The following is a 23,048-nucleotide window of genomic DNA, read 5'->3' on the forward strand; positions in this document are numbered from 1 at the left end:
TTTACGCATTTGAGCTGAGCTAGTGTCCTTCGCACTTGTTCTGGGTGGCTACTGAGTTTCCTCCATATGTTTCTACATTTGATTATTTACTGCAGATGTTATTAATTCAGGGATTTCTTTTTTTATTTCCAATCTGAGTTCCTCTATACCTTCCTGCAGCTGTTTCTTTATTTCAAAAGCCATTGATTCATTACTTTCAGCTGTGTGCTTCCCAATTTGTTCTGTGTTAGTGTCCTCTGAACTTTTTCCAGGTGGTTTTGGGTTCTGAGGTTGCATTTTGTTCCTTCTTGTTATTTTGTGTAGCACTGTCTTCTGACCTTTGTTGTAGATCTTCATTGTAGTTATAAGCTTAGTACGTACTGAAGTTCAGGTGCAGATCTACAATGTCTGGATTTATCCATCTGTGCCTGGCTTGGGTCTGGCTGCTTTTCTCAGCTCCTTCCTGCTGCTGCCCTTGAGGGTGAGCCTGTTGTGCCCCTGTGGCAAGATGTTCTGCTCCTGGACTAGCTGGGTTGTTCTATTCTCTAACCTCTGTATAGGGATTGCAGCTGCAGGGTTATACTCCAGGCTTGTATGCCAGGCCTGAGGTAAGCCTGTAGGGGACAAGATGGAGTAGGGGTAGAGGCAGCTCTCCTACACACTCACTGTGTCTGGGCTCGGACTCGGTCTGGGTGTTCCCAGAACGGGGCAGAAATTCCTACTGGACAGGCAGGGTGGGGGAGGTGCTGCGGAGTGGTGGTGGGCATTCCAAGTGTTGGAAGGTTTGACCCACACTGTGCCTGGGCTGGGACCTGGAGTTGGTCCACTGATGCAGGGTAGCCAGAAGCACTCCCACACACTCACCAAGCCTGGGCTAGGACTGGGTCTGGGGGTTCCCGGAACGCGGCAGAAATTCTTACTTGGTGGGCAGGGTGGGGGAGGTGTTACGGAGTGGTGCGGGGGCGTCCCAAGGGGGTGGAAGAGGGTCTGACCCACGCTGCGCCTGGACTAGGACCCAGAGTTGGTCCCGCTGGCATAGGGTAGCTGGAAACTCTCCCACACACTCCTTAATTGGTGTCTTGACACCACAAAAGCAAGATGGTTTTGTCAACTGCTGTATCCTTAGTATTCAGAATAATGCTTGGTGCTCCATAATTTCATTTATTTAACTGAGCATTAAATTCAGGCCTTTCATACTGAGCTTCATAGCCAGCCCTTTTAATGTTATTTATGAGAGAAGGCCCCACTCAGTTTTCCTTTTCTTGCTTGCCAGCTTACCTGATCACCATATTCTGTCCTGGCTTATTTCTTTACAAACTTATCCCTAAATTTCTACCTTCAGTCACCTCTTCTTTCTTCTCAGTTCTGCACTACAAAGCCTAGGACAATTTAAAAAATAATTAGAAGTTTTTATCTGAGGCAGTTGAAGCCTCTTGAGAGGTTGTGCAATCCTATAGTGAGCTTCCCTGTACCTTTCCCCTGCTTCCCCTAGGGGCACCCTACATGACCATGGCACACTGCTAAGAGCAAGAGAGCTACGTGTATGTTATTACTATGAACTCAGGCACAGACTCTACTTAGATTTTGCCACCTTTTACTTTCAGCTCAAAAGTCCCAATTTTTTAAATGAGACCCACTTTGGAAGGTGGGACAGGGGATAAGAATGTCAACAGGGGGTTTGGACAGAAGAAGCAAGGAAGAGTAGATGGACACAAATACAAGCAGCTTTGACCCATGATCATTAATCTAGTGTTCTTTTTTTTTTCACCAAGGGAAAACCTGGTGTTCCAGGACCTCCTGGAGACAAGGGAGCCAAAGGGGACATGGCGGTGTCAAGAGTTAAAGGTGAGCACCATCAATTGCTTAGCTCCCTGCTATTTTGTGAATGATGTATGGAGAGTCCTCTCCCATTAATTTCCCCTGTGACCACAGATCAATTATGTATCATTTTGGTTGTTGAGATTGCTTTGAGAAATCCCCTGCCCTTGTATTGTGAATGTCAGTGCCTTAATTTCCTGTTTCTTACTGGAAAAGGTAAACACACATATTCAAATCTTGATTGTAATGACTGAGGGTTTTGACAGTTTCCTTTGATTACCTGCTCCCTCACTGTATTGTAATATCCTGTATTAATCAAGAATATTTTAATTATGAATGAAAGACCTGGCTTGAAGGAGTTCAAGGGAGACAGTAATTTATTGTGAAAGGGAAAAGATGAGGTTGCTGTGAGGCCCCCAGATCTAGAGCCTCCCATGAAGTCAGGGGGATCTCTGAGTGTTTCATTTTTTTTTTTAAAGTTAATCATTTATTTATTTATTTATCTGGGTCATGCTACATAGCTCAGACTTATAGTGATCCTCCTGTCTCAGCCTCCCCTGTGCTGGGATTACAGGCATAGTTTCGGTGGACAGCATAGTGCACCGGGGGTTCCAAAGCTGGTACGGTATATGGTACCAGAGATCAAACATGGGCCCTTGCGCATGCCAGGCAGGTGCTTAGACTGCCTAACTATCTCCCCAGTCAAGTCTTTCATTTTTTATTTCCAGCTGCATTTTCTCTTACCAAGCTGCTGTTGTCCGGGGTGTGGGATATATCCCTCTAGGCCCTGCAACATTCTAATGATCAGAGAAGAAAGTTGTGCTCTGTCAGCTCCAATTAGAAAAGTCATTCCAGAAAGGACTGATTCACATCTGGAAAGATCCCATTCATGTGCAGTCCCCTAGTCATAGTGGCCAGGGATGCATGGCCATGTTTGGCATCACACAGGCAGGGCGAGATTCCATGATGTGCGCCCCACTTCCTTGGGGGAATAGGAGACGGAGACTCTCCCAAATAAAGAGATCCATGTAGTTCGGTGATGGTCATTTTCTCCTCTGGTTTTGGCATGGTTAACGTGACTCTGGGCCTCTCCTCTTTCTCTTTAACCCCCTGCTGATGAAAACTTGAATATCTTTTGCTCTCTGTTCCCAGGGTACAAAGGAGAAAGAGGACCTCAAGGGCTCCCTGGATTTCCAGGGCAGCCTGGAAAAGATGGTCTGGATGGACATGCTGGAGAAAAAGGGGACCCGGGACCCCCAGTATGTATAATTTCCTGCTGTAGAATTTCACTTTGTTGATGTTTCACCAAAGCTTCTATTTTCTCCTCAGTTTACCAGTGTGCAATTCAGCGTAGCATTCAGTATAGTATCACAGAGACTGGGCTACAGCTTTTACTCGACTACTGAAGGGCAACTATTTCCCTGGTTAAGAGTAACAGAATGGAAGTTTAGGGTGTGTTACCCATCTTTCAAGTTGAAGTGAAAGCTCTTATCCACATGGCATGCTGCTCACATGCACTGGGAATATACAGAGGGTGCTCCATAAGGTACGGCTGCTTTTTGATGTTATAGCAAACCCCTTCAGACTGAATACACATGGGGAAAAAAAGGCAGAGCTTAGAAATTGGGTCCAATGATGTTTACATATATCCTCCTGGCCTTTTGACTAGTGTAAAGTATATGAATGATTTGTGCTTTACACTTGGTAATAATTCATCCTTACACTTAAACTATTTGGAAACCAGTGCCCCTGAGTGAGTGGTACTTGGCCTAATAGACTCACCTAAGTGTGAATAATGAAAATGTGTTCACAGGAGCCAGCCAGATAGCTCAGTGGATTAATGTGCCTGCTTAGGCAGATTCAAGAACCTGGGTTCAATCCCCGGAGTGCTGTGCTGGCCCTACCCCTGGGATACGCTGAGATAGTGATTGAGACTGGGCACGGTGGTGCGCACCTGTAATCTCAGTGCTTGAGAGGCTGAAAACAGGAGGATCACTATGAGTCCAATCTGTGTAGTGGGACCCTGTAGACCCTGTACTAAATGCATTACAAAAGAAGAGAAAAGAAAATGTGTTCACAGATCAAATTGGGAAAGGAATTTCTATAGGACTCGCTTTTCTAGAACACACAGTGGGGCTGCTTCTAGATGAATGGAAAGAATCCAGGCCCACAGGACTATCACAGAGCTTTTTGAGGGCTGGGCCACTCAGAAGGCTAGAAGATAGAGCCTGGCCTTGCTCAGGGCAGGATCAGGGGCTCTGCAGAAGACCCCCACCTGGGCACCCAGCTACGGTGCAGGCATGGGATCGCAGTTGGAGATGGGAATGCGTTCCTAGTGCAGAGCGTCTTGACCTTCACAGGAGCTGTTCTCTGCACAACACAGCTTAGAAACCTGCCCTTCACAGCATCCTCCATCCCAGAAGCCCCGGCAAGGGCATGCAGAGATGTTACAGTTCTTTCAAACCAGATGAAAATCTTACATCCAGGGGTTCATTTTACTGTGAGGAGTGCAGCTCAGAAATGTGATTGCTGATCCAGTTTTTATTTCATTTCTGGAAGAACTAGGACTGTCTAGTCCACCTAGAGTAAGACGCTCATGCAGAAAAGAAATGAATTTTGTTCGTCTTTTAGCCACAGGCGTGCAGGGTGATTGGGCCTGAGTAGCTTCCTAAAGGAACGCAGGAAAATGATTGCCTGAGACGTACATGCCTTATAAGCTCACCACCTCCTTTGGCTCACTTGCTTCTGTATTTCATGCTATTTGATAGTAGAGGTTAATTCTTCATAAATTTCTGATTCCTTAGCGTGCACTTTAATTTCTGTATTCCAGGCATACTGCACACACTCGTACCATATGTATCTATGTAAATATGCAAGATAGGTACGTAAAATCTTAGAAGAATCTGTTATTTTAAGTTATACTTCCTGCAGAAGAACTGTCTCCTGGAATCATAGGCTTTTCACACGTGTTTCCATAGCCTACGATGACTGCTTCTAGTTCAAAGACTGGTGACTGATTCATGATGTGAACATTCCCAGGGGGATCATGAAGATGCAACCCCAGGGGAGAAGGGGTTTCCTGGCCCACCCGGTCTCCCTGGGAAAGCAGGACCCGTGGGGCCTCCAGGACTGGGATTTCCTGGTCCACCAGGAAAGAGAGGTCAACCTGGCATCCCGGGCCGCCCCGGCGTGAGGGGCCCTGAAGGCTTGAAGGGGCCACAAGGTAATTTTTAATGTTTTTGTAGCAGAATGTCAAAATGGAATCATGAAAGGTAAAGTGGCTGTCTTCTGGACAATGGCTACAGCTCAGGCGGACGAGCTCGCTAAGGTCACTAAGCAGCTCCATCAAGCTGCCGTCCACACCCTGCACGCTGTCAAAAATATTCAAGCTTTATAGCACAATTGATGCTTAAAGCTGGTCTTGAAATTCGGAGTTATCTTTGTTTCATTATTTCTTCAACATACCGAAAGTGCTGTTCATTCATATCTCTATATCAACTCATATACTTTGCTTACATTAAAATTACACGTGTTTGAAGTATCTATTTTTGTAATCTTTTTAGATAATGCAGTATCTTTTAATAAAAGAACACTGGTGTTTCTTTTTTAAAAATATTGCCCATGAAAATCTAGTTGTAAGCATTTTAGAGAAAAGAAAAAAAGATACCTTTATTTATTTATTTATTTATTTATTTATTTATTGCGGAACTGGGAATTGAACTCGGGCCCTTGTGCTTGCTAGCCAAGTGCTTATTCTACTGAGCTATCTCCCTGACCTGATATTTTAAATATACTTGAAATTTATGTGGATTTCAAAGAAAATGACTTTCAGATTAGAGCTGAAAGTACTAAAGAAGACAGCAAAAAGGCTTAGTGGAGCTTTCTTTTGTAATAAGTACATATGTCATGGCCTTTAGTGGTAATTATGAGGTTTTGAAATGAAACGGTATCTTAGCTCTTGCTTTGACAGCATACATTGGTAAACACCTTTGCAGTACCAGGGATTGAACTCAGGACCTTGTGCTTGCCAGACAAGCACTTATTCTACTGAGCTATTTCCCTGGCCAACACCTTTGTATTTGTGTGCAAGTTCCTGTTTTAGAATCCAGAAGAGTTTAATCACTTTTAAATTCACATCATTTTGAAATTCATCTCATCCCTTCATTTGAAAAGTTATAAGGTAATAAGTTATGAGATATTATTTCTTCTTTTAATGTTTCAATTTTTTATTTTATTGTTATTGTTGTTATTATTATTTTGGCAGAACTGGGCATTGAACTCAGGCCCTTGCACTTGCCAGGCAAGCGCTTATTTTACTGAGCCATCTCCCCAGCCCATTTTTTTTTATTTTAAAGAGAATTAATAAAACAATACTGACTTTCAAAATAAGATGATAGGAAATTAACAATGGTTGTTACATTGCATATTGTTATTTTCAGAGTAGTTGTTCAAATTACCAGAGAAAGGCATGCAGAATTGATCAAATAATTAAGTATTAGCTATTATTTCTATTATGATAGGGAAGCAAGCCTTAAATTTTAACAGGCTATGACAACTCAGAGGACAAATTAAAATGAGAATGAGATCAATATTGCACAGTTGTTAGAAAACTGGGTTGAAGCACCTGACCCATGGCAGGTCCCCAGGAAGTAGTTGCTGATGTTAATAGCGGGCTCGGCCTCCTCATCTGTACAGTTTCCCAACATGCAAACTATGAGCCATCTCTTTGGAACTCAGTGTTGGACCTTGGCTGCTATTTCACAATCTATCAAGGCTTCTGATTCTGGGGTATATATGGGCTTACCAATACATTATTTTCCTAGGCCATGGAAACTGATACTTCTAAGAATCAATATTTTTCTTATCTCCATTACATTTGTAACTGTTGGCAGAGTTGAAATTCAGTCTTCAGAATGGACTGGGAAATTTGATATAAAAACAATTTAAGTGATCTAGTGGTACTTGGGAGTCTTGCATTCCTTTGAATTCTAGATATACTACACAGAAAAATATCTTGAATGAGTTGTCATTGAGACGCACAATTGCTGTCACTCATGTGCCATAACTGATGAGACGCCACTCTCTTTTTTGCATTCCAGGTGACACCATTCCTTGCAATGTAACCTACCCTGGAAGGCCAGGCCCGCCAGGCTTTGATGGACCTCCAGGTATCTTCACTGTCTCATACAGCTCCCAGACAAAACGACTGGCAAGACAGATATCATAGTCTCCTTCTTGACACTGAGACACAATACCCAACACCCAACAACTTAAAGGAAAAGAGCCTCATTTTGGCTCTTGTTTCCATGGATCAGTCTTTGTATGATTGGTGGGCTCCCAGACAGGATGACATGGCAAAGAATAACTGCTCAGTGAAGTTAGTAGTACACTGGCAGAAAGGAAGGAGAGACAAGGGAGGAGCCCAGAAGAGAGAGGTGACTTCGTGGTCATGTCTACAGTGACCCGCCTCTTCCAACCAAGCCCACCTCCCAGGAGCAGATCAGCTGTAGCACCCCTATAATCCAGTCACCCTCCAAAGGTCCTGCTGTGACTCCGGGAGGCCTCAGGAGGACATCTCCACATAAAATCAGCAATAGATGAACCTGTAGCAAATTCTGACAATCAATTAGGGTATTTCTAAAGTTATTCTAAGGCTTTGAGGAATTAGGGAACTGGGTGTAGATGTATTTGTAATGATTATTGTTGATGCTTTCAGCACAGTGCAAGGGGGAGGTGCTTTACAAAACTTTTGGCAACAAGATTTACCTTGATTTAGTTGCATATTAACTAAATACTTGCCTTTGAAGAGCTTTAAAGCTGTATTGTCCTCTTCTATCTCCTAAGAGTAAGAAGTGCCCACTCACTTACATGGATTATAAATTTCTTTCCACTGCACATCCTAAGAGGACAAATCTCTGTCTAGAACCCTCTGAAAAAGATCCATATGGCCAGGCATGGTTACACAGACCTGTAATCCGAGCACTGTGGGAGTCTGAGGCAGTAAGATTGCAAGTTCAAACCCAATCTGGGCAATTTAGTGACTTAAAATAAATACCAAAAAGTACTGAATTGGGGATTCCTTAGGCCTTCTCCCTGAAGTATAATACCACCAAAACCACCTACATGTCTACATGCCTGGTTGTACTTTTATGCCTCTACTTCATTTGAGTCAATTACATGGTTTTAGTTGAATTAAATCCAAAATGTATATCAGGATTTTTTTTTTTTTTTTTGTATTTAGGACAGGGTATACAGGGTGTACAGGGTTTCACTGTGTAAATTGGACTCATAGTGATCCTCTTGTTTACAACCTCCCAAGTGCTGGGATTATAGGTGCATGCACACCCAGTCTCAATCTCCATCTCAGTGTGCCCTGGGGGCGGGGCCCGCACAGCAGGCCTGGGGATTGAACTCCCTGCCTCGTGTATCTGCCTAAGCAAGCACTTTAATCCACTGAGCTATTTAGTCAGCCCTATGTCAGGACATTTTTAATAGTTCCTTTTTCTTTTTCCATACTTTACTTATATTGGCCCTTTCAGTATCAGCAGGATTATTGAAGGTGATTTTTCTTATAGTAAGAAAGTACAAAATTTATTTGGAAGTTGGGTAATGACCAACTCTTGATGACCCTCTTAACCATCTTTTGTCATCCCAGTGTCATACAACAACCCACAAATCTCAGTGGCCTACAGTGACAGACATTTATTTGTCTCTATGGACCTGCTAGTTGGTGGGGTTCAGCTGATCTAAGGTGCTGTCTGTTGGATTGATTCCTGGCCCCAAAGGCAGTTCAGGGCTGCATTGCATACAATTGCAAAAATTCAAGAGGACAGGCCCAGCCTCAGGGACTGACTTCAGAATGTGGGCAGTCTAAGGCCTTCGATATCCCACTAACCAAAGCAAGTCCCATGACTGCACGATGTGTCAGAAGGCAGGGACGTCTACTGCACCCAGCGTAAGGCAATGGTGAGTGAGGAAGCATAATTCTAAACCAGTGGAGTGAAGAACGAGTGGTGGCCAGGCATGGCGGCACATGGCATGGCTGTAATCCCAGCACTCAGGAGGCTGAGGCAAGAGGATTGCAGTGAGTTCAAGGTGAACCTTGGTTACATGGTGAGTTCAAGGCCAGTCTGAACTACATGAACTACATAATGAAGCCCTATCTTAAAAAAACAAAAACAAAACAACAACAACAAACTGAACTAGTGGTTAATTTAACATTCATTTCCACTTTTAACAGTACCTTCATCATGGAGGATGAAAAACATCTTACTACTTCCAGTAGCGTGGGCCTCAGAAGTCAGCATTCACATTTAAGTTGGCAGTTATTCCTAGTTTCAAGTCCAAAATTAAGAAATTATTTTAGTTAAGTCCTAGAAGGAAATAGAAGGCTTAAGATAAAATCTCAGCTCCCTTTGCAGGCATGTTTGTCTGTTCTGCAGGTAAGGACAAGGGCCGTGAGATCTGGGAGACAGACGTGGCCTGCTTAGCAGCATAGACTCTGGCCACCTCCTGCCCTCCTACGAGGACAGATCCAGCCCAGAGGTTTGTGTTTGCAAGCCGGTGTGGGCAGAGAACAAAACTTCTTCTGCATGGTGATGTACTTGCCAAAGGCCTTCAGGAAGATCCTCTACAGTACAGTTCAGGATACAGTATCTTAGCTGAGCACTCTTAGTATGGGGCTCATAAAATGCTTTTGTAAACCAGGGTAGGCAACACCTTTACTTTCATAAAATAGAAATGCTCCATAACAGACTTCACTAACACAGACTTTTTAAAAACCTCATTTTCTTCCCATTTGACTTGTGTTTTATTGAATCTGTGTTTTGTTACTGTCTAGGACGAAAGGGATTTCCAGGTCTCCGGGGTGCTCCTGGACTGAGGTGTTCAGATGGACTGAAAGGCCAACCAGGCCAACCAGGAATACCAGGAATACCAGGCCCACCTGGTAAGTAAAGTATTTTCCCACTTAGGAAATATCTATCAGAAACTTCTAAACATTTCTGGAAGTGGATGACTTCGAGAAGAGGGCCCAGGGATTGGTGCCTGTGCTCCTGCGGAGGCACTGGTTACATTTCCAATAACCTGAATCCTCCCTTTCCCATGTTGGCTTCACATTTCATTGATGGCTTTCAAATGCAGAGCATTTCACCATGCCTCGGCCAGCTCAGTTCAACACGGCAGCACTGGTTGTTTCCCTGTTTTGTGCTCAGGGTAATGGTACGTCAGCTCCCAAAACACCTGTGTGATCTGCTGACTGCCAATGCCAAGCTGAGGAGGATAGGAGATGGCTTTTCCTTACACAGGAGACCCTTCCCTGTTGCGGTGACTTAATCATGGTAATCTTATATCAAAGTGCCTGCCATCTTGGAGCATGCGCAGTAGGCTATTAGTGGTTTATCCTGCGGTTGCAATAGCTCAGTTCAAGTGAAATATTTGCTGGATGGTGAGTGCAATTAGGGAAACATCACTGGTGTATTAGAAACATGAAGTTACAATTTGTCTTCCTACTAAAGATGGCAAAACAACAGTATCTGCTGAGAATCTCAGATTGTATATATATACTCCTGAGAGTTTTAGAAATGTGTTTTTACCAAAGCAGAAGTCTGTTACGCATTGGCTCTACACTTGTAATAAACTTTTTGTTTTTAACTAGGTTTCCGCGGTGACATAGGAGATCCAGGTTTTGGAGGTGAAAAAGGATCCTCCCCTGTTGGACCCCCAGGACCCCCTGGGTCCCGTGGAATGAATGGGCAGAAAGGAATCCCAGGAGACCCTGCATTTGGTCACCCAGGGCCTCCTGGAAATCGGGGCCCCCCAGGAGTGCCAGGGATAAAAGGACCCAAAGGTGATCCCGGATGCCCTGGGCCTGAAGGTATGAGGGCTTTGCTGTCTCCAGAAAGCCAGCTCGGATTTGGAACAGGTCCATAAGGAACATTTATTTTATCTTGCTTTAGACAGCTAGAATGGTTACCCCTTTCTCCTGAGCACCTCCACTCATATGTAGACACTGATTACATGGCAAATAGCCTCCTCCTTTGTTAACTTTGCATTTTAGTGGTTGTGTTTCAATGCAAGGCGTCTCACTGTGGCGTTGCCAGCCCAGGGCAATCTAGTAGCACTGGATGTCTGTCTGCTCAGAGCTCAGGGCAGTGCATTAGCTCGCTGAACACCAAGAGCAAGGACTGTGTCCACTGCCAGTGCCACGCTGCAGTGCAGAGCAGACTGTAGGGGGCAGAGCAACCCAGAGGCCAGACAGTGTGGGCTGGGCTGTAGGGGAAATGGGAGCAGCTGAGTTCCGGCAGGGAAGCTGTCTACAGACCCAGTGCAGAGACCTATGCCCCACTTGAGGTAACAGGTAGGGCAGTGAAACTCAAGACAAGACGACCTGGGCACCGATTCAGAATGCACAGTGGTATTTTTCACATTTTAATGTGTGCAAAACTAACCTGGGATGTCATTAAAACAATCATCTTGTGGGCCTCAGTCTTAGGAATTCTGATCTGTTCATCTGGATAGGGCCTGGCAGGAGGAACTTCAGTGAGCCCTTCGGGTGATGGTGATCGAAGCGTGGCAGTCAGCCCTGAGGCCGGTCGGGCTCTTTCCTAGCAGTGGGTGGGCCACTATTCATTAGGCACAGTGCTTTAGGATGCCAGCTCCTGCATCAGGGGATTCTGCAGCCTCAGAATCAACCAACCATGAATCAAAAGTACTCAGGAAAAAACCTGCCTTTGTAATGAACATCTCAGGTATCTTTCCTGACTTTACTCCCTAAATAATAATACACTGTCTCAATGATTGACGTAGCATTTACATTGTATTGCTGGTATTAGAAGTAATACAGACGTGGTTTATACAAAAGGGTTGGTGCGGGTTACATGCGGATATTTCATTTTACGCAAGGGATTAAGTGCTTGGATTTTGGTATCCTTGAGGGCAGAGTAGGGTGACATAGGACATGGCAGAAGTAAGGAACATACATACACAAAAGAATAGCATTTTTATTACTAATTAAAATCATGTTTGGGGCTGGGAAGATGGCTCAGTAGAATAAGCGCTTGCCTGGAAAGCACAAGGGCCTGAGTTCAATTCCCGGTTCCAAAAAAAAAAAAAGAAAAAAAAAAATTAAGAAATCAGGGCATGTAAAACTTTTAAGGGCCAGGGAGATGGCTCAGTAGAATAAGCACTTGCCTGGTAAGCGCAAGGGTCTGAGTTCAATCCCCAGTTCCACAAAATCAAATCAAATCAAATCAAATCAAATCAAATCAAATCATGTTTGTAAAGATCACAACAAGTGGAAAACATTGGTAAACTTTTATGTGTGTGAAATAATCCAATCACGGTGCATTGTGATTGCTATTTTTAAGACATAAGCCAGTAAACCAAAAGTCAATGAAAACAGAAAAATATAATAGATTTTTAGGTCAGGGGATGAAATCATGGTAGATTTACTTTTGTTCCTGAAGCTTATGACACTTTCCAAAAGACAGAAACTTGAGAGTACAAGAGATAAAATCTCTTACAAAATGCAAATTCATACAGCGCAAATTGGGTTTATGTGATAGCGATTTGGTGTAAAGGCTGCTGCAGAGGGACAGGTTAATTAGAATCAGGGAGAACTGTGTGGTGTCTTATTTGCATAAGTAACTTCTTTGTCATCCACATAACTTTATCAAGCAAGTCACTTAGTTATGCATGGATTTTTCTATTCATTTGGAGCTCACTATATCTATGATAAGAAAATCCATCCATTGAGAAATTTAGTTCATTTGAGCCCTGACTCAGGATCCAAGTGTTTCCATCCATTACTAAGGCATGCACTGTTTATTAGTGGCCATCTATGTGGTATGAGCTGTGAGTGTCATAGAGGCACTGTGTCATTCCAGGGGCAGCTGGCATTCCAGGGTTGCCAGGCCTTCAAGGTCCCAAAGGCAGAGAGGGAAGTGCTGGATTCCCAGGCATCCCAGGGCCACCAGGCCATTCCTGTAAAAGAGGCCCTGCAGGGATCCCCGGCCAACCAGGACCCCCTGGGGCACCAGGTAGTCCAGGTAAGTGTCAGGAACATGAAGGGTCTAAGATTTACACTACTTACAAACAAATACACTTGTCTCTTGCCTTTTTCTGGAATTTAGCAGAAGCCTGAGTCCCAAATCAAAGAACTTAGTACTCATGAGTTCCTTGTTGGTTTGTGTCATTAGCCCATGCCACCCAAGTCCCATGAAGGCAATGCCAAGGGAGCCAGCTACCTGTGGCACACACATGGGTGCTTTATAGGAGAGGGGTGCTGAATCTAGGAACCAACGATTTAGAGCAGCCTACACGCGAACCTGTTCTATAAACTGGAGAAGGCGCTGTGTCATCAGTCAGGGTTGCTTACTGCAAACACCACCTTGAGAAAGAGCCCAGGGAAAGAAACAGCATCTCAGCTTTGTATCTCAGCTTTGCATTCTTGACACAGCCAGCCAGGCACGAAAGAGTGACCTGCAAAGAAGTGTCCCTTAACCCGAACTGCGTAAGGGCTGTTTGAGGCCCAGCAGTATAACTCCAACTTGGTCGTTTACAAAGAGCACATTTGTTGCTTACAGCTGCAAAGGCCGGACAGTCCCGGATCAAGGCACCAGGTGGTTGCTGCCGGGGTGGATCCGTGTGTCACAAATGGCACCTCCTTTGTGTCCCAGCATGGCAGAGCCGTGAGCAGCTCCCTCACGCCTCTTCCGTAAGCTCCCAAATACCATTCATGAGGGCTCTGCGCTCATCAGCCAGGGAGCTTCCAAGTTCTCATCTTCTTAATACTTCCTGTCTTCCTGCCACTGTCATGTGGTTACATTTCACTACGCAAGCTTTGGGGAGCTACCATCAGACCTCAGCCCGGGCTCCTTCCAATGCGATCTGTATTTCCTTGGGCAGATTGTTAATTCTATTATTTAGGTCTATTGCTATTGCTTTTATCCAAGTGCAAAAATACATCCACTTCCAAAGTCAGGACAAGGTGGGGCAAATCTTGCCACTACAACTTCATTTTTTAGCATTACTGATGCCAGCCGCTGTGTAACACAGCTTCTGGTGCACCGGCAAAGTTCCCTCCTATTAGTTTTTCTCCTCTAAGAGTAAAGACAAATAAACTTTGTTGTTCTTTACTCTTATTTTCCATTTAAAATATCTTTATAGTCATCTTTGTGCATCTATACTGGGAGGTATTTATTCAAATGCTCTGCTCTTCTTTTTATTGCATCTAGAGCAATATATCCCTAAACAGAGGTAGACTTGTGACTGTTATTTTAGCCAGTAAATACAGTTTGGCTTTGGTTTAGTGGGCCTAGACACTGGGTCTGAGCTTCTGTGAATGCGTTTTCCCCACCTCATGGGAGGCCAGGTCCCTGAACCCTTCACACTTCACTGTCGCTGGTTTGTCTCAGGCACCCCAGGTAGGAAAGGACAGCAAGGAGATGCGGGATCTCCTGGACCAGCTGGAATGAAGGGTCTTCCTGGACTCCCAGGTTTGCCAGGGACAGATGGACTCCCAGGATCTTCAGGGCTCCCGGGGCCCTCTGGGGTAGATGGGCTACCTGGAAGTCCAGGTCCAAAGGGTAAGTAGCATTTTTCTTTTATTTCTTCTTATTCTATAAACTTGAAGTCCTTATCAGGTGAAACTGGCTATGTACAATCATACCAGTGGAGTTTACTGTTCTGTTAGCTTGCCTTTGTCCTTCCCTTATGGATGCCACCTTCCTCATGTCCCCTATTGTTATTTTCAGTGACAGAATGGATTGGTGTAGATCAATAGAAGAAGGGGCTGGAAGGGTTGCATCCACAGGATCCATAGCCTTTGACCTTAGGAGTAGGCAGGACCAGGGAAGCCCTAGGGCCAGGGCTAAAGCATTTCACCCTGATAACCTGTGACCCTCATTTGTCCTCTGGTCCTCTAAACCTGGTGGGAGCAGCACCCAGCAAACCCAGGCCTACCTGTCAGGCCTGTAGGGTAGGAAAGAGTGAGACTGCACAGCTGTTAGGATGGTGAGCTCCACAACTTCCGTTTCCTTTCTGTACGAACCCAGCGTGAGGTGAGGGTTTGCATTTCCCAGGGGGCTGCAAGGACTCATACCATTTTTCTGTTTGGTCCTGTTAGAAATGAGCATCTGATTACTATTGGTGCGTGAATTCAGCAAAACAATCCAACACAGTCCACAAAGGAAGGACCATTTTGTATCTGTATATGCAGAAGTTAGGATAGGTACACAGCTACTTTCGCTTAATTCAATGAGAAGAAAGATTTATATTAAGAGTGTTTAGACAGGATATTCTATCTGCATCTTGTACTATGGACAACCACTAAGAAGATAACAATGTACAATGTATTAATTATTGAAATTGTCCTATTAGTCAGTTTTAAAACTGTCTCATTGATATTTGTTTCTCAATAAAATAAAACAAAAAACAAAAAACACCACACACAAAGAAGTTGGATTTGTGCTCAACATAACACTGAAGGAATAAAAACACAAGACAGAGTGAGAAAAAAATATTTATAAAACAAGTCTGGGGGCTGGGGAGATGGCTCAGTGGAATAAGTGCTTCCCTGGCAAGCCCAAGGGCCTGAGTTCAATCCTCAGTTCTGGAAAAAACAAAACAAACAAACAAACAAACAAACAAACACCAAACCAAGTCTGATAAAGGACATGCATTTAAAATATGCAAATAAGCTAAAATTCAGCAAAAAGAAAAAGAAAAAGAAAAAGAAAAAAAAAAACCAAAAATTAAAATAGGCAAGAGATACAAGCAGGGAACTTACCAAAGAGGATACATAGATGGCAATTAAGGAAGTGACAATCTGTTTGACATCACATGTTACTAAGGGAATTTAAAACTAAAACATGATTAAAAAAAAAAAATAAAAGACACCAGCCTTTAAAATGCGTTTCCAAAACTCCTGCTCTTATTTCCTTAGGACCCCAGGGGCTGCCTGGTCTCCTGGGCTTTCCCGGAGAGAGGGGAAAGCCTGGCCAGGATGGTCGACCTGGCAAAAAGGGAGATATCGGCGAGAGGGGCTGGCCGGGCTCTCAGGGGACCCCAGGAGCACGAGGGGCCAAAGGTAAGCACGTTTACAGCCCTGCCAGGCAGCCCATGTGTGTTTACAGTGTCTGATCTGAACCTCTGCAGTGGCACCTGCCTGTAACTCCAGCATGCTGAGCAGCTGAGACAGGAAGATCACATGTGTGAGTCCAGTTCACACAATTAGCTATTTATTTATTTTTATGTATTTAGTACAGGGTCTACAGGGTCTCACTACGTAGATCAGATTCGTAGTGATCTGCCTGTGTTCAGCCTCCCAAGTGCTGGGATTACAGGTGTGTGCCACCACACCCAGTCTTAGTTGCTGTCTCAGCACACCCCAGAGGTAGGGCTGGCATGGCGCACTGGGGATTGAACCCGAGCTGCTGCGCTCTGCCTAAGCAGGTGCTTTAGTCTGCTGAGCTATCTGGCTGGCCCTGCAATTAGCACTTTAATGATACTATCTCAATATAAAATATATAAAAATTGCTGAGGAATTTACCTTAGTGCAAAGCTCTGTGTTCAATCCCCAGTACCATAAAAAAGAGAAAAAAATTCCAATAAAATTGTACAATTGTACTACTAATTGCTATTAGTTTATGGAAAGAAACAGTTAATGCTTAATTAAAAAAAATTGACCACTTTTGCACCATTCTATCTGGTAATCTGAACAACTACTTTAAAGATAACAATATGTAATATAATAACCATAGGTAGACTTCTTGTTGTCTTGTTTTGAAATTCTGTATCATTTTTAATGCTTTTTCAAATTTTATTCATTTTAAATAAAAAAGAAAAATACTTACAGTCATATCAGTTTCACAAGTATGTATAATTTTCACAAATTATTGTTTTGTGTTTCGAGTTGCCTCCCAACCATGCAAAAGTGTAGAAACCATTCACAGCTCTCAGATTATACAAAGACTGGTAGCTCGGGAACATGGTGTGGACCAAAGTTCGAGGATTTTGAACCAGAAGGGGACCTCCTTCACCTGGGCCATGAGTAGAGCTGCTCCTAAGATTCATTAAAATCTTTTTGCACTATTATAAAAGATAGTTTCAAGACCCCCAATTTAAATGTCCTGTTAAGTGTTAACTTTTTCCTCTTACCCCTAGGGCTATAGCAAGTAAACTGCGTATTTCCAGTGCTGAAAGGAATGTTTGCTAATTTTTAGAAGCCAAGTATTTGCCCTTAAAGCTGTTTGGGAAAATAGCCTCATATTTAATGCAAATTGCCTTTTCTTCTTAGTTGATTGATTCTCTTATTATTTTGTGCTTTATTGGTTTGTAAATTACTTACACAGCATCAAGGAATCAGTCATTTTGCTACCTTAGATAAGTGATGTTAGCTGGGTTATTCTGCCACTATACAATTATCTCACTAATTATTTTTAAATTTTGTTTTTATGTATTTGGTACAAGATTTCACTACATAGCTCAGACTCGTAGTGATCCACTTGTTTTCAGCCTCCCCAGCACTGGGATTACAGGTGGTGCCACCACACCTGGTCTCGTGACCAGCTCAGCTTACTGGGGGCCGGGCCTGTGCAGCATGTGGTACTGGGATTGAACCCCGGTCCATGCACTTGCCTAAGTAGGTAGGCACCGAGTCCACTGAACTATCTTGCAGGACCTCAAAAAATTTTTAAAATGGATTCCTTCCATTCCAGTGATGTGGTCATAAACTAATTCTCTGTATTTTTTTTTTAAATGCCCTGATTTACACTTTGCCAACTGTGATGATCTAAGTCCTCTTACTCCAGCATAAAGACTTTTATCTTTAACCTGTAACTGCCAACGGGTTAACTAGTGGCTCATGGAATCCTCGCATCATTAGTAATTAGAATTAGGCACACGGGAGCTCCAGCGTCATCCAGCGCACTGCCGCAGTTGGGCCGTGCTCACAGCACAGGCAGAGCTACGGTGCTCCTTTCCTCGGTCACGAAATCTCTCTGGAGAGCCACATTGAGACACAAGTGTGTTCTTATAATTTATGAAAATAGCAAAGCATGGCGAGGACAGGGAAGGTATGAAATTAAAAATATGAGCTAGGAAGCTCAGATTTTGCAGGACAGACAGACAGACGAATGGGCCAGAATTGTTTTTAAACCTGGCTTGACTCATTCAACATGCTGAGCCCTATTTGGTTGAATTTGTTTATTTTTATTAATTTTATTGAGAAACAAATAGCAATGAGACAGTTTTGAAACCGATTAGTAGGACAGTTTCAATAATTAATACATTGCATATTGTTGTCTTCATAGTGGTTATTCATAGTACAAGATGCAGACATGATATCCTGTCCAAACACTCTTAGTACAAATCTTTCTTCTCACTGAATTAAGAGAAAGTAGCTGTATATCTATCCTATTTTGTATATACAGATACAAAATTGTCCTTCATTTATATCCCCTTTTTTTGTTTAGTTTTGTTGGAGATGGGTATTCCATATTTCATTGCCATTTAAATATTGTAGGTGCATGAATTCAGCAAAATAATCCAATATAGTCCAGGAGTCCATAATACTAGTGGGTTATCCATAGGACTGGCAATGTCAGAAATTGTTGACTTGAATTTAACAAACACTCACAGTGCCCAGGGCAAGAAGGGACAAGAACAAGCTTGTGAAGAACAGCCCTTCCTTCAGGATCTCAGTCAGCCACGTGATACCAGGTGGTCTGGACCAGCCAACATGAATGCAGTTTAGTGACTTAGATGGGGACTTAAACGGGGAATGAAGGTGGCAACAGTTGAGTTGTGTGAGTGTGCTGTGTGCGACTTGCTGTCTCATACTTATATCCACAGGGGCCCGAGGACCTCCTGGAGATGAGGGTGAAATGGCTATCATTTCCAGGAGAGGGGAAAGTGGGGAGCCTGGGTCTCCTGGAGAGGGTGGGTTCGTCGGAGAGAGAGGTAACTTCTTAAGCTTTTTAACCTTATTGAATGCATTGATATCTTTACAGATTCTTTTTTTTATGAGCAGAATATATTTATTGAGAGAAAGAAAGCTCCTGTCCCGAAAGAGGGACAGGAGGGGGGGCTGAGCAGGTATTTCCCCCCCTAGATTCTTTAATCAAGCATATGTATTAAGCAACTATTCCACTACCCTGCAGATTAGCAGAGTTCCTTCTTTAGGTGTAATTGCACCTGATAAGGAGTCAAGGAATACACTTCTTTTTTGCTTTTTCATGCTAAAATTTAGCTGAAGTTCAGATGCATTTATAGATTTGGTGTGCTAACCTAGAATTAACCTGAGATATGCATTAAATACTGGTTCAGGTTTAAAATACCTCTCTGATGGGTGGCTAGCACTAAATTCAATAGCATAGATTGTGATTTTGACCAGTGTCTCTAAAACTTCGGTGTACATATGCATCAGCTGGGATTTTGTTAAAATGCAAATTACAAATCTTTGTGGTATGGGGTGTCCAGGTGTCCCCATGCCGTGCTGCTGGCCACCAGAAAAATCAGATAGCAAGCATTTTGGCAACTATATTTCTATTCTCTCCCAAAGTAGGCTCCATCCTCACATGGTCCAGCTTCTTGCCATGCTTTTTCTTTAACTAGTGGTTCTAGGGAATTGTTCTGGGCCTCTTGTGGGTATGTTTTTTCCTCATTGGAAGATGAGCATGGTGGAGCGAAGGCGCGTATGCCTGTCCTTCCTCTGCTAGTCTGTGCCTAGGCAGCTTCTTTCACCTCAAGGTTACCGAAGCCAGAAACCTCCAAGATGAGGCTTAGAGCAGGAACCAGGACTCCCAACTCCTTTGGCTTCATCCTTTAAGAGCGTTAAATCCTTTAGTGTAACTGTCGCCTAGCCCAAGATTCTAGCCAAGAGGTTTGTAATATTTCTGCTCTCACCAGGTGACAAAGGAACTCCTGGGACACAAGGGAGAAGAGGAGACCCTGGAAGACATGGAGTGCCTGGATTTCAGAGAGGGGAGCCTGGCAGAAATGGGCAGCGTGGGCTTCCTGGACTCCCCGGCCCTCCGGGTTCACCTGGACTAAGAGGGATCATTGGTTTTCCAGGATTTCCGGGTGACCAGGTAAGGGGCTACTGCTCCCTCAGGGGATAAATAATAAAACTTTCCTGGTTTAAGATCTTCCGAGGAGTCATCATTCGCCAGGATGGATTGGGGCCCCAAACAGGCTCTTGGAAGGCCAGGACGGGAGCAGTGCTCTAGCCCAGGAGCAAGTGACATAACTCCTGTCAGCCAGCCTGATCCCTGCACAGTCTTGCGGCATGATTGCTGCTTCCCTGGAGTAGAAGGCTACCCTGAACTCCCACACAGAATCTGGTTTGCAGCCTCTCATCTGTTTGAAGATACCATAGACTTTGCTTTAAATACAGTTGCTCTTCAGAATCATGGGTAACGTCTGAAGAAGCCAGACATTATAATAAATACAGTAACCTACACCCTACTTCTGGAAGTGTAATTCACTATCATCTTTTTGAAAAACTGGCATGGTGATGCGTGCCTATATTCCCAGCACTCAGGAAACCAAGACAGCCATGACTTCAAGGCCAACCTAGGCTACCTAGTGAGAACAAGGCCAGCATGAAATACGCAGTGAGATCCTGTCTCAACCCCCTAAGTTTATAATATAATATGACTTTTGATAATATTTTATTTAATATTAACTGTTCAGTCAAAATTTAAAATTTAATTTAGATAGTACAACTACTATCTGCCAATCATGTTTACAGGATGAAATGCTACTCCTGATATTGATAGCTGTAATACTAAAGGAGTTTCTCAGATTTTGAAAACTAGACCCATGCAGACTAGATGTTGCGGCACATACCTGTAATTCCAGGACTAAAAGGCTTGGGCAGAAAGATCATGACTCTGACCAGCTTGGGCTGCATGAGGACACTTGTCTCAAAAACAAACAAATTAGCCACATGCATTTCTAGGTCTTTTGCTGTTCCTTGATTAAAAATAAAAATTACCATTAAAAAACTAAACAGGTTGCAGAAAATTATAATTGGATTGCATCGTGCATGTGTCACTTGTATTGGAAACTCCATCGAGGTCTTACTTTTGTTTCGTTAAATTGTCAGGGTGAGCCAGGGCCTCCAGGGCCCCCTGGATTTTCAGGAGCTGATGGAACCAAAGGACCTAAAGGTACGGTTTGCAGAAACAGCAGAAGTGTGTCCAACGCACACTCCTGTTTGTGTCTAGCATTGTGAATGAACAGCTTGGGCATGATTACCACTCAAGAGACTTAGACTCGCTGCACAATGCACAAGACCCAAAGGTCCGTTCTGTGTCTGTCAGATTCAGGGGTGCTAGGGAGGGAGCAGTGCATCTGCAGCCCTGTCCATTTTCCTTCCTAGGTGGGAGTCTCAGCTGCCATGCACGTGGTGACCAGAGCCCCTCTAATGGCAGCCCAGATGAGAGGAGTTTACAGCCACATCTGTGGGCAGTGCCCACCCTGGCTGAGAACCGCATGTCTCACAGGAGCCAGTCTCTCTTGGAGGATCTTTTAATTTAAGCTATTAGGGTCTCAGTTACTAGACACAAAGGTCAAAACCACACCCTTACTTTGGTTGTTAGGAGTCTACTTAGGGATTCTGAAGCCAGCCATGATTTATAATTCAATTATTCTTATCTTAAGCCAAGGAACAATTTCTTCCCCCACCCTAGAACTTGATGAAAATTTCATTAAAAATTCATAAAAATTTCATCTTTGTGGGATTTATGGCCTCAGTTATGACTACTCTACTCTCCTGTTGTAGTATGGAAGCAGCCCCACACACTGTGGAAGCAAAGGCACGTGCCTATGTCCTAATAAAGCTTTATTTGCAAAATAAGCTGCAGGCTGAATTTGGTCCCATGTGTCCTAGTTTTATTTTGTGTCAAAAATAATGTTGTCTTGTAAACACAACTGACATTCTACCTTTATCAGACTTTCAGGGAAACTGAAGCAGAAAATTTACCCAAAAATAAAACATGAGTAAATAAGAATGATCTTATTAACCCTTTAAGCATACAAATAGAGAAATAGGCAAAAATCTGGGTATCTTAAAATGATTTACCTTTTAAACCTTGACCTTATTACCTGTGAATATACAAGTTTGATGCACAGTTAAACATTATTCAATGTGAAATAAATAATTCTAAAATAGAAATTAATAAACCACCTAAAATCCTCTTGTCACTAGTGATATATGCTTTTTGAGAGACACTACAAATAATATTAAAGTTGCTATAAGAACGTTAGCTTAAGAAACAGAAGCATAACTATGCAGCAGGAATGGTCTAAATTACTTTTCAGGAATGGTTGTAAAGAGGGAGTGTCTCCTATTTGGTTCTGATGTTTCAGAGTTTCACTGTTACGCACTCTTCCTCTGTCTTTCTGAGTTCATTGTGGTCCCTTTGTCTTTTGTCCCATTTCAGATGCCTGTTCTCCTTTCAGTCCTACTTGTCTTGGGCCATCTCTGCAGGGGATTAAAATACACTCAGGGGATCTGGATTGAGAGAGATCTCATGGGGCTATGGACGGGAGGCCCTGCCCTGCCAGGGCGCACACACGCCTCCATCTTCCTTAGGGGACTTGTGGTTTCATGCTTTTATTCACTGTTTGTCACTTACTTGCCTACCGCCTGGCTTTGTCACTCCCTACTGAACATTTTCCCTGAGTATTGCTCCATATGTTTGGATTGTATTCCAGTACTCTGTTTGCCAGAGTAACACATGCTGATTCTCATGGTGTCTGTACCTATAGTCAAGGATCTCAAAATCTGGCTTTTTGAATTCCAGCTTCTGAAATAAAGACTATCTGACTTGGGATGGGCAGATTTCCACCCCTCAAGTAACAATGAATGATATGAATAGGGTCAAGCAGAGTGTTTACTTCCTTAAGGCATGAGTGGGATCCCTTACAAGACAGCGTTAGTGGGCAGGTTATAAAACACTCTAAGAACATCCCAGCTTCTCTTGTAAGAGCATCCACTGTCTTGCCTTCTCTCATCCATTCTGAGCCTTTTATCTGTAATTGGTTCCCATCTTTGGATCTGGAAGTACACACAGGTAGCACTGTTAAAAAGCTCTTGGGAACTTGGGTGTCGGTGTCTACAGCAGCCTTCAAATGTATGTTTCTTGCTAAGCTTTCTTCTTCTTCTTCTTCTTCTTCTTCTTCTTCTTCTTCTTCTTCTTCTTCTTCTTCTTCTTCTTCTTCTTCTTCTTCTTCTTCTTCTT

The 23,048-nt window shown here is 43.4% G+C and overlaps 1 protein-coding gene across 1 annotated transcript in view; it reads left to right on the forward strand.

Annotated features, from left to right (window-relative positions):
• Nucleotides 1–23,048, forward strand: part of Col4a4 (collagen type IV alpha 4 chain) — a 160,733-nt gene that overhangs the window by 79,957 nt on the left and 57,728 nt on the right. The window contains exons 20-31 of the mRNA XM_023723057.1: nucleotides 1,752–1,824; nucleotides 2,950–3,056; nucleotides 4,837–5,020; nucleotides 6,897–6,965; nucleotides 9,638–9,745; nucleotides 10,454–10,672; nucleotides 12,684–12,845; nucleotides 14,214–14,384; nucleotides 15,743–15,886; nucleotides 18,652–18,759; nucleotides 19,708–19,889; nucleotides 20,909–20,972. Of these exons, the coding sequence (XP_023578825.1) occupies nucleotides 1,752–1,824; nucleotides 2,950–3,056; nucleotides 4,837–5,020; nucleotides 6,897–6,965; nucleotides 9,638–9,745; nucleotides 10,454–10,672; nucleotides 12,684–12,845; nucleotides 14,214–14,384; nucleotides 15,743–15,886; nucleotides 18,652–18,759; nucleotides 19,708–19,889; nucleotides 20,909–20,972 (1,591 nt within the window). The remainder of the gene's footprint in view (nucleotides 1–1,751; nucleotides 1,825–2,949; nucleotides 3,057–4,836; nucleotides 5,021–6,896; nucleotides 6,966–9,637; nucleotides 9,746–10,453; nucleotides 10,673–12,683; nucleotides 12,846–14,213; nucleotides 14,385–15,742; nucleotides 15,887–18,651; nucleotides 18,760–19,707; nucleotides 19,890–20,908; nucleotides 20,973–23,048) is intronic.

The sequence above is a fragment of the Octodon degus genome, unplaced genomic scaffold (genome assembly GCF_000260255.1).
Source record: "Octodon degus isolate 3935 unplaced genomic scaffold, OctDeg1.0 scaffold00096, whole genome shotgun sequence".
In the NCBI taxonomy this organism is placed as follows: domain Eukaryota; kingdom Metazoa; phylum Chordata; class Mammalia; order Rodentia; family Octodontidae; genus Octodon; species Octodon degus.